We start from the raw sequence: 14,907 nt of genomic DNA on the forward strand, positions 1-14,907 counted from the left end.
GAGGGGAGCAGAAGAGAGGGGAAAATGGGTGATGGGCATTGAGGAGGGCACTTGTTGGGATGAGCACTGGGTGTCGTATGTAAGTGATGAATCACGGGAATCTACCCCCAAAACCAAGAACAGGGGCGCCTGGGTGGCTTGGTCGGTTAAGCGTCCGACTTCGGCTCAGGTCATGATCTCACGGTTCGTGAGTTCGAGCCCCGCGTCGGGCTCTGTGCTGACAGCTCAGAGCCTGGAGCCTGTTTCAGATTCTGTGTCTCCCTCTCTCTCTCTCTGCCCCTCCCCTGTTCGTGCTCTGTCTCTCTCTGCCTCAAAAATAAATAAATGTTAAAAAAAAAAAACCAAGAACATACTGTACACACTGTATGTTAGCCAATTTGACAATAAAAAAAAAAATATATATATAAAACATACAAAAAATATTTAAATAAAATAAATTCACCAATCACAAAAAAAAAAATAAAAAAATAAAAATCCCTTTCCTATGCTCAATCCTCAGTTCTTTTTTCTAATTCTCCTGAATGAAGAGAAATAACTTGCTATTCCCATGTATCTCAACTAACATTCTCCAACTATCCTCAGAGTCTACAAGGTCCACAAAAGTAAATTTACTTACATTAGAATTTCGCAATAAAAGAAATCAGGCTAAGCAAGAGTTAAAACCAACGTGGTGATTTAGTGGTAAATTCCTATTTTTTATGCGACAAACATTTAGTAGGCAATTCCAATGTGTCAAGAAGTGGAAAAGTGAAGGCCGGTAACACAATCTCCTCTTCTCAAAGAGCTTGTGGTCTAGGGTCAGAGGTTCTCAAACATTTTAGTCTCAGGACCTATTAAACTCTTAAAAACTATTCAGGAATCCAAAAGAGCTTCTGTGTATGTGGTTTACATCTGTCAAAAATTATGTGTTAAAATTAAAACCAAGAGCATTCCAAATTATGTATACACTTAAAAACCAATTACATGACACTGAAAATAGATTTAAAAAACAAAAAAACAAAAACAAAACACATTCTCTTGGGACACCTGGGTGGCTCAGTCAGTTAAGTGTCTGACTTTGGCTTAGGTCATGGTCTGTAGGTCTTAGGTCATGGGTCTGTAAGTTAGAGACCCACATGGGACTCTGCTGACAGCTTTGGATTCTGTGTCTCCCTCCCTCTCTGCCCCTCCCCGACTCATGCTCTGCGTCTGTCTCCGTCTCTCTTTCTCAAAAATAAACAAACATTAAAAAATGAAAAAAGAAAGGGGCATCTGGGTGGCTCAGTCAGTTGAGCAGCTGACTTCATCTCAGGTCATGCATGATCTCACGATTGGTCAGTTCGAGCCCCATGTCAGGCTCTGTGCTGACAACTCAGAGCCTGAAGCCAGTTTCAGATTCTGTCTCCCTCTCTCTCTGCCCCTCCTCCCCCAAAAGAAATAAACATTAAAAAAATTTTTTTAAGAAAAACAAAAAATACATTCTCTTGAAAAATGTATTTTTCGGATTTATAAAATATAATATAAAATAAAGTTTAGTGAGAAAAGTGGCATTGTTTTACATTTCCTCAAATCTCTTTAATGTCTAGCTTAATGAAAGACAACAGGATTCTCATTTCTGTTTCCGTATTTAATGTTACAATATGTTGTTTTGATTGAAGTACATGAAGAAAACCCATATTCAAGCAGGTATGTAGTTGGAAGAAAGAGGAATGTGACAACTCCCTGAAAGTCTTATGGGGCCCACAAAAGTCCTTTTTTTTTTTGATCAAACACCTCATCAGTAAAAAATTTTAAAATACTCATTCCAGTATATGCATATTTATTTAAATATACTATTCCACTAATATTACTATTTCTATCATAAAACATATATGTAAAATACTTAAGATAATATGAAGACTAAAAATGAGTAAAAGTTCTAATTTTTTTTCAATATTCCAATGTACTGACTTGAGTACAAACTTACTTTGGGGACTACTGGATTAGGGGAGATATACATACAAAGAAACATCTACAAGAGACTGTTAAAGAGCTCTAAAAGATGAGATTGTTATTTTGTCGGACAGAAAGAAAGTGGTTTTATATTCCGAATAAAACATTACCCCTATGGTAACTAATTCTTTTTTGGTTTTGTTCTATTTTAAAAACTCAGTATAGAACCTTTCCTTTTCGCCTCTGAATGAGTTTATTTTCTGAGAATAACAATTCAGAAAATGAAAATTGCTATAATCTTAATACCCAGAAATAATTACTATTTACACTTATTAATAGTTATATACGTATGCAAATAACTTTACATATACTACTATATGGTTATATGTATAGCATAATACTATACTGGTTACTGTATTTTTTTAACAACGTATTCACAACATCTTTTCACGACATTTTTTTTTTTACGATTTTATTTTTAAGTAATCTCTACATCCAACGTGGGGCTTGAACTCACACCCCTGTGATCAAGAGTCACACACTATACTGACTGAGCCAGCCAGGCACCCCATGACATCATTTTTTACATCAATATTACATTGTTTCATGGAAGAAATCTACTACAACATAACCAATCCCCTATAATAGGACATTTAGATAGTTTCCAATCTATGAAGAAAGGCTGTAACAAATATTCTTGTATTTTTTGTGTGGTCTGCACAGTATCTTTGTGTTAGTCCATGAACAACTCTTTGGATAATTACTCATAAATGGTACTGCTGAGCCAACATGTATGTACACATTTAAGTCTATTACCTGGACTGCCCTGGAGAGATTTATTTAACTGTTTTTTATATTTGCCTACTTGATAGGTTAAAATTTACATTTCACTTTTATTTTAAATTATCCACTGTATTGGAGCACCTGGCTGGCTCAGTCTGTAGAGCATGTGACTCCTGATTTTGGGGTTGTAAATTCGAGCCCCACGTTGGGTGCAGAGATTACTTTAAAAAAACAAAATCATTTAAACCACAATTTCTTTATCCATTCATCAGTTGATGGACATTTGGGTATTGAGGAGGGCACCTTTTGGGATGAGCACTGGGTGTTGTATGGAAACCAATTTGACAGTAAATTTCATATATTAAAAAATAAAAAAAAAATGCATTGAAAGCTTCAAAAAAAAAAAAAAAAGAAAAAAAAAAACAAAATCATTAAAAAAAATTATCTACTTTACTGTCTTAAATGGACTCTAGTAATTGGCCGTTTCTTTCTTTTAGAATCACTTGGTTTTCTGTCTACTTCATCTCTTCTATAGATCTGGCACTTTGCTAACCTACAGTTACTTACGGTGCAACTCTCCATGTTTTTCATTCATTCCCCAAATATTTATCAATATGTGCTAAGTATTATTCACTACTATCTCAGTTTGTGACCTAAACAAAGCAAGAATTCTAATGGTAAAGCTGAAATTTAAATGAAAGGCTTGGGGGTACCTGTGTGGCTCAGTTGGTTAAACGTCCAACTCTTGGTTTTGGCTCAGGTCATGATCTCATGGTTTGTGAGTTCGAGCCCTGCATCGGGCTCCGTGCAGACTGTGCAGAAGCTGCTTGGGATTCTCTCTCCCTATCTCTCTCTGTCCCTCCCCTGCTCATGCTCACTCTCTCTCTCTCTCTCACTCTCTCTCAAAATAAATAAATAAACCTTAAAAAATAAATAAATAAATGAAAGGCTTGGAGGCAGAGAAGGATTTCCTAAGAGCAGTATGTATAAAACATGTTATGTAATGAGTAATCCAAGAGAATTTTCATAATCTTCACCCCACAAATGTGATGACAGATTTAGTAGCTACTTGATTAGTAAGAGTAAAGAATACAGAAAACAAAGGGAGGAAAAAGAACTGACATTTCATGATTCAACGCTAGTAAATCTCTAATATTTTAGCTACTAATTAAGGTTACTGGCACACAAATAATGAATAAATTGGATCCATTAAAAATATGACAATATAACAACACAGCAGATTTGTATGATCTAATGTTAGCCTTAAAACAACTACCGACAGCGGGACGGATACCTGGCTGGCTCAGTTAACGAGCACGCGACTCTTGATCTCAGGGTAATGAGTTCGAGCCCCACAATGGGTGTAGAAATCACTATATACTAAACTTAAAAAAAACAAACAAAAAACCAACAACCAACAGTAAAATAGCATGTGAATAAACAACAGGAGTAGGCAAAATTGCTACATCAAGAAACTGGGTTCATAATACTTTTATTTACAAATTTTTCAATGTAAGGAAAACATCAGTTAATTATATATTCCTAACCAGAAACCTTAATTACCCAAATTTTCTTTTTTTTTCCTAAAAATATTTATTCATTTTTGAGAGAGAAAGAAAGAGACAGAACACAAGCAAGGGAGAGGCAGAGAGAGAGGGAGACAAAGAATCTGAAGCAGGCTCCAGGCTGTCAGCACACAGCCTGACCCAGGGTTTGAACTCATGAGCTGCAAGATCATGACCTGAGCCAAAGTCTGACCCTTAACCAACTGAGCCACCCAGGCGCCCCAATTATCTTCCTCTCTCATAAAATTATAATAAAACTACTTGACAGTGAGGATCTAATTTTTAAAAGTGGCTCCTAGGTTATGTCCAGGTTTAATCCATTTAAATCAATTTCAAGTACATTTCTACTTCATAATACCAAATATTTTATAACTCTGGCTTCCAAAATAAGTTCACATATACTATGTCACACCAACAAGCCTCTTACCATCCACATTTTATAGATGAGGAAACTGAGGCTATTCTGGGTCCAAATATTTACCCAAAATCAAAAGACTTGTAGAGTAAGTCAGTACAAGTTGGGTTTTCTGACTCTTACTACATATAGCATTCTAGTAAACTTTACTGGCCCCATGACAAAAAAAAAAAAAAAATTATAATTAATGGTCTTAACTAATATCAGATTATGAATAAACAAAAATGAATTATACTACATTTAATATACTTTTCTTACAAAAATCAGTACATGTACAAGTCAACTTTAACAAGACAGCTAACAAGTGCTAAACAGAAGATATCAGTTAACAGATATCTTAATCATAAAATTCTGCATAATCAAGATTTACAGTATAGCATTTAAAACACGCAAAATCTTTTCTATAAATTGTGTCACCTGGGCAAAATATTTCTAAGCATTTCTAAAGGTGATAATTTCAAGACCTAGTAAGCACAGGGTGTTAAAAACACAATTTTTTAAATATCAATTTTATTCACATGAGTTGACTACTATTTTTTTCTGAAACAAATGTGATTTTACCTTTGAGTCTAATATATTAAATATGAGACAGCTTTGAACTCAAAAACTACATATCAGATTTTAAAAATATGCACACTAGTAGTAATAGTCAAATTACCATGATGCTACCACCTGAAAGGTCAAATCCCACCAAATTATCTACCAGACAGTAAGGACGAGAAGGCTAACTGTAATGGAACTGACTGTGATAGAGCCTAGGCCTTCTGAGTACATACCACACATATGTCGGGCTCTGGGACAAACATGATTTATCTCAGTCTTCACGGCAACAGTGACAAATTTATCACTATTATATCAAAAAAGAAACTGAAACTTCAATCATTAGCTAACTTGCTTAAGTCACAGTGCTAACAAGTGGTATAACAAGGCATGAACCTAAACAGTATTTATTTTGTTAAATAAGTAAATTTATTAAATAAATTTAAATGTGTACAATTTACAAGATCAACTATTTTAAAACAGTAAGATAAATATTTAATCACTTACCTCTTCAGGCAGTTCACTGTACATGGTTTCAGAGGTAGACAATAAAAATATAGGTGAAAATGATGGTATATCTTGTAGCAATGTCAGAAAAGTTGCTCTCACAGTTTCACTGACAGCTTCCCACCAGTCACCAATGTGAGGCATGTAAACAATACTAGGTACTGTTCTTCGAGCTTCACGAAAAATCTAATTAAGGAAAGAACTGGCATTAAAAATTCAAACTGAAAAGAATGTTCAAATTGATATTATTCTAAAGTTTACTTAGTAACCCCCAAATACATGAAATGTGTCAGGCCTGTGACTGTAATTATTCTCAGCTCAAATATTTAAGCTGTTCAAGATGTGATGCATAAGCCTCACATATAGCTTCTATCTACCCTTGCTCCACCTAAAAAAAGAAGGGGTTTTTTTTTTTTTTGCCATTTTATTATTTCTATTCAGTACTTATTAATAATATAAAGGTATCAAATTGTTCCACTTATCTATCATGTAAAGATAACAAAGCAAAACACCATTATAAAATATGCTGCAAATAAAGAGATAAACATGCACCAACATGTCACCCACGTCAGAATGAGATCAGTAAGCACAAAGAAGAAAAGACATAGTTTCCGTGTTTGTGCACATTCCCTAAAATCACTAAATATATGGATTAAATATTTTCACCACGATGCATCACCCTAGAGCTTAAGATTATGAACTACCTACTGAACCACTTGTTTACCTCCTATCACCTTAATTCAATCCTCCACAGAGCAGTCACAAAATACCCTCACATCACTAAAGAGCAATAAATAAATTAGCAAAAAGCTCTGAGACACTCCCATCATCAGAAAATACAAAATAAAGTTTCCTCAGGTGTTAAAAAAGAATCCTAACCATAGCTTCAGTCACACTCTGCCAACACATGCCAATAAGGACCGGGTTGGCTATTAGTAAGTTGCCAAGCAGAAGTATTGCCCTTTACATAGATGTCAACAATAGCTCAATGGCCCATCAACAAATTCTTGTGGGATGATATGGCATCTCTTCAATACTTCTAACAAATGAAAGAATAAATGTAAAAATCTTCCTTCAATTTATTTCAGAATTCCATTTCTAAAATTCTCTACTACTTCCCTTTAAACATGTTTCAATTAACCTGTATAATGTGCAAGATAGAGAAATAATGATTTAGTATTTAAAATGATTAGGATTATTAGAAATGTTCCTGAGAATCAAAATGATTATTTTTCTTTAATGAATAAGCCTATCACTTGCATGAATTTTTCAAATGCTACATTTTATAAAGCTTTAAACATTCTGTGTAAAATAAAATGTACTGCCAATTTAATAAACCAGATGGAAGATGCTCAAATAAAAAATTTCCCCCAAATTGGAAATGTAGATGTTATGATCACTCACATCAAAAGTAATATTTGCTCCTTCCCTTCCTTTAATATTTGCATATCCACCAATCCAGAACAGTTGTACAGTACAACTCCAGGACTCTCAAATTTTGACCTTTTCTGCAAACACGCACCCTCTTATCCTGGATCTTGAAAATCCAAGGATTATTGTTTTCCAAAGTTCTTGTAGAAGATTCATAAGAGAAAAACAAGCATAAATATTGGCAAAAGGAAGGAACCACACAGGAGCACAAAGGCAAGTGAGGCATTTAATTTCCACCCCCCCAAAAAGAAAAAAATTGCTACATGCCACCCAAATCAGGGATGGTATGTGGAGGACAATAACCGATGCCTTTTGTCTTTCCAATTCCCACTCTGTGCTAGTAAAACTAGGGAGAGTCAGCAGGGAGAGAATGGTGATTACATGAAAAACACTAATGAGCTTATAAAACTTACTGAGAAACCTCACAAAACTAACCACCTAATTCAGCCATGCAAGTTTACCACATGCCCAAGGAGAGATGAGAAAACATGCCTTTAAAAAAAACAAAATGTAGCCTCTCATTCTAGTACTTGTAGGTTAGGTTTTCTAGAAATAGTTGTTGAGAACATCTAATTGCCAATAAGTATCAAAATAAGTATCAAAGAGTAAGGGCAAAGCAACAGAAGGTTAAGTGATAAAAACTTTATAGAGCCAGAAATTAAATAATGCAGGACTATAGGTGTTTTAACTCATTTGCAAGGCTGAACTAGAAACATAAGCATCACCAGCTCTGAAAGAGTTGAGGGTTGTTTTTGTTTTTTTTTTTTTCTATTTCTTTCCTCTTTTCATTCAATTCTCCCCAAAACAACAGAATGAACTGGATATTCTATTGATCTTATCTCTAAAGCCTTTAGGAAAGTATCTTTATCAGTGAAATTTTAAAAAATTATATTTGAAAACCTAAAGGGGGAAAACAAAGAAAAAAGTCTAAGACAAATATAGAAAAATAAAAAGGCTTAGGCTTATCCATGAATGTATAATTACCTAATTTTACAATTAATCTGACTACATGCAATATTAATAGCCAGGGGCTATTTTCAGAATTTTTTTCCTAAGCCTTTACAGGAAAAATATCTGTAATTTCTATAAAAATTTAAAATCACTACTAAAACAAGTTTTATTTTTAATTCCTTACTCCATGTGATTTCAGAACATTTAAACTTCCATAATTTCTTTAAATATATAGCCAACCTGTTCTAATTCTCCAGTTTTTGTAATGAAAATTCAAAAAGAATGGTCTAAAAACAGTATTTTAAAATTCAGAAAAAAAGTTTAATCATATCGTGATTTTTCCATAATGTAAAAGTAGCTCTTCAGCAGTTTGCTGATAACTTTTAAAGTTGTGGAATAACATACACTCCCTGAAATCAATTAACCAGATTCAGAGTAGAAAAATAAAGCCTAGTTTTAGTGAAGCGGCAACTGTCTTGGGAACAAGTGATGCCATTTGATAACTAGAAAAATACTCACCTATAGGGTGTCTTGGATTGGTGGATGTGCAAGGTGTAGTAGAAAACAGAAAAACTGTTATAGAGAAAAAAAGACAGTAGGCCAAATTACTGAACCAACCGTTCAAAACACCTCTGACATGACCAGCACTCTTGCACAAATAAAATGAACAAACACCAGTGTATGTGAACTGTTCATTTTGATTCTTTAAACAATATATTTTACTTCCTTCTGGCTTCTTCTTGCCCCAGACATCATGGTCCCTTGTGTAACTGTTTTAAAGGTTTCTTTATTAAAAAAAAAAAAAAAAAAGTACAAACTACTTCCTATGAATATTAAAGATATGAAACAAAAAAATCAGGCCACTGAAGTTAAAAGTATCCACACAAAGCAGCACTAATTATATAAACTGAACCTATATTTATAAAAGTTCTTATCATCTCAAAAGCTAAACTTTCAAGTCAGTATTTTAGCCAGCAAATTAAAGTATGTGGTGCATGAAATTTTACTGTATTTTAAAAATTAAGTCTATACAGCCCATAACAAGCCATTTTCTTGAGAAACTGAAAACTAGAGTAATTTTAAACACAAATGTAAATGAAGCAGAAAGCTCATGCCAGCACAGCTTTCACTTTCCTAAAAAAAAGCTCTATAAGAAAGCGAGAAACAATTCTGTCATCAATAAACTTCCAGAATTTGTCTTGGTCATGTTGTAGTACTAGGAATGTGCTAACATTGTAAAAGAGAGAGAAAAGAAAAATCTTGGGGGCTAAAATATTCTTGATTTTTATAAAAATTAAAAAGTACTATTAATATACACTATTAAAATAAGTATTTAATTCCTTAGACCATACTATCATAAATATTAATAATATATCTGCAATACTAATAACTTCATGTCATATCCATCACTTTACTCCATTTATATTCTATTCACCTAAGATTTATCGAGCATCTCTGTGAAAAGGAGGCAACGTCTAGGATCAGGATGCAAGAAATAAAGTGCTGAATTTCTTTAAGCATACAAATCAGCCTATTATAAAACATAACTATACTAGACTTTCTGATCGATGATTGTAATATAAAGCAACATTTTATGAAAATTAAGTCACCCAAATTCTTTTTCTGTTATTTTCATTGCCTAAAAATTTTAAGAATTTCAGTAAATGTGATATGACAAACTCTGGACCAGGATAATTTAACTTTTTTACAACTTAAGAAAAAAAAAAGGTTGTTGCTATGGTAAAACACAGAAACCCATGTGCACAAACCAAGAGTACCCAAAGTATACACAGAATGCTATGGAGAAATCCAGAAACCCTTATGCATAAACACAAGAGCATCCAAAGAATACACATAGGTAAGTATGTTAATTCCTTCCTGCTACTTAACCAAAAAGGATTTTCCTTGAACATTTCCAAATACAATTTCTTTCTGGGAAAAGAAAAATACTGCAATTTTCACCAAAAAAAAGAAAAAAGAAAAGACCTTATTGACCAAATTATTTGTAACAACATATAATATCCAAACTCCAAAGCTTGTGGCACACAATATATAAATTTATCAATTCAATCATTAATGAAAAAGAAAATACACTTATCAATTCTGATTTCCTAAATCAACAGTAGAAATAATATAAATAATACATTTGAAGATGTCAGAAAAAGGGAATCATAGCTGTTCTTTGGTTTTTTAGAGTGTTAATACAGATAAGTCTTTTAGTACAGTTACTAACATCTCCAGCTTTGTTTTAGGTCTCAGTAACTACTTGTGAATTTTACTCAACAACCATAAATCTTCCAGGCTACCCCAGGCTTTTCCATTCTCCTTCTAGAGCTTTTGAGAGACTATAAAATACTCAGTAACATAGATAGATAGATAGATAGATAGATAGATAGATAGATACATACATACATACATACATACATACATACATACATACATACATACATAGACAGGCAGACAGATAGATAGATAGATACAGACATACACACAGACAAAACCACTTTATGAATTCTGGCAATTGTTTCCAGTAATAAATGTCTAGTGTCCAGTTATCACCCAAAGTACTAAATCTCCAAGTGTGACTGATCTCTTAAGACCTAGAATAGTAACACCTGGATTCAGGTTTAAAGCACAGATTCCTGGGGCTCACCCCAAATTTAAAGAATCAGAATTCCTGGGTGTAGAGCCAGGGAATAAGAAATTTTAATAAGCACTCCCAGAAGAGGCTTATACCCACTAAATCTTAAGAAACAATGACAAAACCCTATAGTAGACACGAATTCCTCTACCATTTTCACACACTTTGTAATATTCATCATCAGCTGAGACAGTATGAAGGAGAAAAGAAGGATTAATATATATATGCTTGTATGTGGATATGTTTTAAAGAAAAGACAATTAAAAATGTATAAAGAACTATAAACTGGGCTCTTCCCCTTTCCCATCTTATCATATATATAAATACAGCCCTTTAAAAGTAATTGAAGACTTCTTTCCATGTTTGTGTCACACTATTAAATAATCCAATTTAATTTATATTAAGTATCTTAGAGACTAGGGAAAAGAGAAAAACACAGAAGAATAATGTGCCACAGACGAAACCACATCTATTTTGAGAAAATCCTGCCTATAGGAAGACTAGCTCTCAAGAGAAGTAAGGCAAAAGAAAGGGAATACAGAACAGAGGAATAGAAAGAAGAGGCTTTTATTCTTTCCAGCATTTTTATTTTTGTTTTGTTTTTTCTTCAAAATTTTATTTAAATTTTAGTTAACATACTGTGCAATATTGGTTTCAGGAGCAGAATTCAGTGGTTCATCACTTATACAACACCCAGTGCTCATCATAAGAACTGTCCACCCTACTTAATACCCACCACCTCTTTCCAACATTTTAGCACCTGACTAGTATGCTCTCTTACCTAGGACTTTTATGCCTTCTTCTACCCAGTTACAGATCCACAAATTAAGAAAAACTTCTTGGGGTGCCTTGGTGGCTCAGTCAGTTAAGAGTCAGACTCTGGATTTCGGTTCAGGTCACAATCTCACAGTTTGTGGGTTTGAGCCCCGCATCGGGGCTCTGCACTGACAGTGAGAAGTCTGCTTGGGATTTTCTCTGCCCCCTCTTTCTGCCCCTCCCCAACTCGTGCACATGCTTGCTCTCACTCTCTCTCTCAAAATAAATAAATAAACTTAAAATAGACAAAGGAAAGAAAAAATTCCTCAGTTTTATTACATAATAGTCTCCTTTTAAATAATCTTTTAGGGGGCACCTGGGTGGCCCAGTTGGTTAAGCATCCAATTTCAGCTCAGGTCATGATCTCATGGGTTTGTAGGTTTGAGCCCTACGTCGGGCTCTCTGCTGTCAGCACAGAATCCTGCTTTGGATCCTTGTCCTTCTTGCTTTCTCCCCCCTCCCTTGCTCCCTCGCCCTCTCTCTTTCTCTCTTCCTCTTAAATAAAAATAAACATTTGGGGCGCCTGGGTGGCTCAGTCAGTTAAGTATCCAACTTTAGCTCAGGTCAAGATCTCACTGTTCCTGAGTTCAAGCCCCGCGTTGGGCTCCGTGCTGACAGATGAGAGCCTGGAGCTTGCTTTGGATTCTGTGGCTCCCTCTCTCTCGATCCTTCCCCCACTCGTACTGTCTCTATCTCTCAAAAGATGAATAAATGTAAAAAAAAAAAAAATTAATAAAAAGTAAACATTTAATAAATAAATCTGGGGGAGCGACAGTAATATATTTACGATTTAAAATAACTTTAAAAATGCACTTGAGATACAAATAATCAGGGATTAATCAAGACAGTTTATCTGGTCTCTGGCCAATGTTCAGAAGTCCGAGCTTCAGCTACCATAGCTACAAAATTCTGACTCAGTCCTGAGCAGACTAGACACCCAGGTGTGGTCACTCAAGAATAAGCATTACTTCTAACCCACAATCTTGTAGGCAAAAGCAAGGAACAGAAGACTTCTTGATGTACTAAATGCAGTGTAATACAACCAAAACAATAAATGTTAAGTTTTTCTTCCTTTACACTGCCAAGGGACATCTCTCTCCACCCTCTCCAAGAACACAACAAAAAAGTAAAAGCCAGGAACTGAGTAAGAGACCAAAAAGTATACAGTTAGAATTCAAATTTGGCCCAATGATGCCCAGTAGAATACAAAAAAAAATATCCTAGGATCTCAGTAATACCAACATATGATTTACTACAATGGATCCTAAGTATCTCCTCACCTAATATTCAATAATGGATTTATGAACATGTATATACATGTATTAGCCATAAAGAACAGCTATACACAGAATACCATCTCACTTTGAAAATGTTCCTCTTTCAGAGTGATTTTCTTCAGTTTGCTCCATACTGTCAAATACACATGTCAAAAAAAGAAACCTAAACTGTACAGCAGAGTGTAACCTAAAATGAAAAAGTTTTATTCATTTCCCAATTCTCTAAATTCCTTCCCCAAAGCCAAAGCAATGATTATTAACAGTTTTTTAGGATATTCTTGCACACGATTTATATATAAAAGCATGAATATACATTTTTAAGGTTTTTTACACAAAGATTCTATTTTAATAGACCAATTTATGACTTGCTTTTTCACAAATATTTCCTTCATCTCTCCATATCAGCCTTATGTAAATTTACCTCATTCTTGTTAATGACCTCATAATATGTAAGGATATACCATAATTTATCACAGCCCATCCATCATTAAAGGACACTTAGTTTGTTGGTCTTATTTAGTTTGGGAATTCCATACAATGCTGTGATAAATGTCCTTGTACATTCAGCAGTGACTATTAGATCTAATACATCTTTAGGAAAAATTCCTTAATGTAAAATTCCTGGAACAAAAGGAATATGTTCTTAAAATTTTTTTAAATGGTGTCAATGACTCTAAAATCATCAGGCATCATCAAGCTTTTTATTTTTACAAACCAGACAGTTGCTTCAAAATAGTATCGTGTTGCCTTTTTTTAAAATTTTTTTATATGTTTTTATTTCTTTTTGAGACAGAAAGAAACAGAGCATGAGCAGGGGAGGGGCAGAGAGAGAGGGAGACACAGAATCCAAAGCAGGCTCCAGGCTCCGATCTGTCAGCACAGAGCCCGACGTGGGGCTCAAACTCACAGACTGTGAGATTATGACCTGAGCCAAAGTCGGACGCTCAACCGACTGAGCCACCCAGGCGCTCCTTCTTTTCTTTTCTTTTTAATTTTTTTAAATTCGTGTTGCTTTAATTTGCATTTTCTTCAGCTGTAAGGCTAAGAATCTTTTCAAACTTCTATTGGTTGCTTTTTCTATTGTTTTCTTCCTATAAATGGCATGCTATTTCGCCAATTTTTATATTAGGGTGTCATTCTTGTTTCTTACTGATTTTAACATATTTTTGTATATTTCAGAAACTTATCCTGAACATGTGTGTTACACACACACTTTTTCGCCAGGTTGTGTCTATTAATTTTACAAAAACAATTATTTCTGCCATGTATAATTAAAACTTTTATAAAGTCAAATTTGTTCATATCTTTATGTTTTCTGGCTGTGTTCACTGCTTAGAGAATACTTTCTCATACTCAAGATAATAAACATATTGACCTTGTGAATTCCCCTTTTACACTTCCATTAACAATGTAGAATTTATGTTGGGGCTACAATAAAAAGTAGAAACTCAGTTTTGTTTTTTTCTTTTTCCCCTCATTGAGTCAGTTTTCTAAGACCATTTATTAAATAATCCATCTACTGTATGATATCAAATGTCATCGTTATCATCATCATCATCATTTACCATCATCATATGCTAATCATCATCAGATACTAAATTCTCATTCTATGTAGGCCTAAGGGTTAATTCTCTCTTCTATTACTTTGTCTGTCCATTCTTGCACCCTTACATATTCTTTATTACTACATTCTGTAACACCTTTAAAAATCTGGTAGAGCTCCTTTCATTATACTTTTTCCTCCAGAACTCTCCTTGCTATGCTCATATTCATTTTCTGAAGAATTCATTTTAGAAGAAACGCAAAGCACTTTTTTTTTTTTTAACTTTTCCTCTTAAATTTTGGGAATATACTTGAGCCTGAACTTAATTTATACATTAATTTAGAAAAGAACTCACAGCTTTCCAATTTTGAGTCTTACCAGCCCTCAGCTATGTAAGGAAGCTGCAGTAGCAGTGATAAATATAATGACAGTTAAGAGCTACAGGGTACTTACTATATACCAAACCTATTGGATGAACTGATTTTAGTAGTCACAACCACCTTATGCAGTATCATTACCTTTGTTTC

General features: G+C 34.1%; 1 protein-coding gene across 3 annotated transcripts in view; it reads right to left on the bottom strand.

The window, feature by feature from the left end:
- Positions 1-14,907, bottom strand: part of ATAD2B (ATPase family AAA domain containing 2B) — a 165,116-nt gene that overhangs the window by 40,871 nt on the left and 109,338 nt on the right. For all 3 annotated transcript variants that reach the window (XM_078444933.2, XM_078444932.2, XM_078444934.1), the window contains one exon: positions 5,722-5,907. In XM_078444933.2, coding sequence (XP_078301059.1) covers positions 5,722-5,907 — 186 coding nt within the window. The remainder of the gene's footprint in view (positions 1-5,721; positions 5,908-14,907) is intronic.

The sequence above is a fragment of the Panthera onca genome, chromosome A3 (genome assembly GCF_046562875.1).
Source record: "Panthera onca isolate mPanOnc1 chromosome A3, mPanOnc1 haplotype 2, whole genome shotgun sequence".
Classification (NCBI taxonomy): Eukaryota; Metazoa; Chordata; class Mammalia; order Carnivora; family Felidae; genus Panthera; species Panthera onca.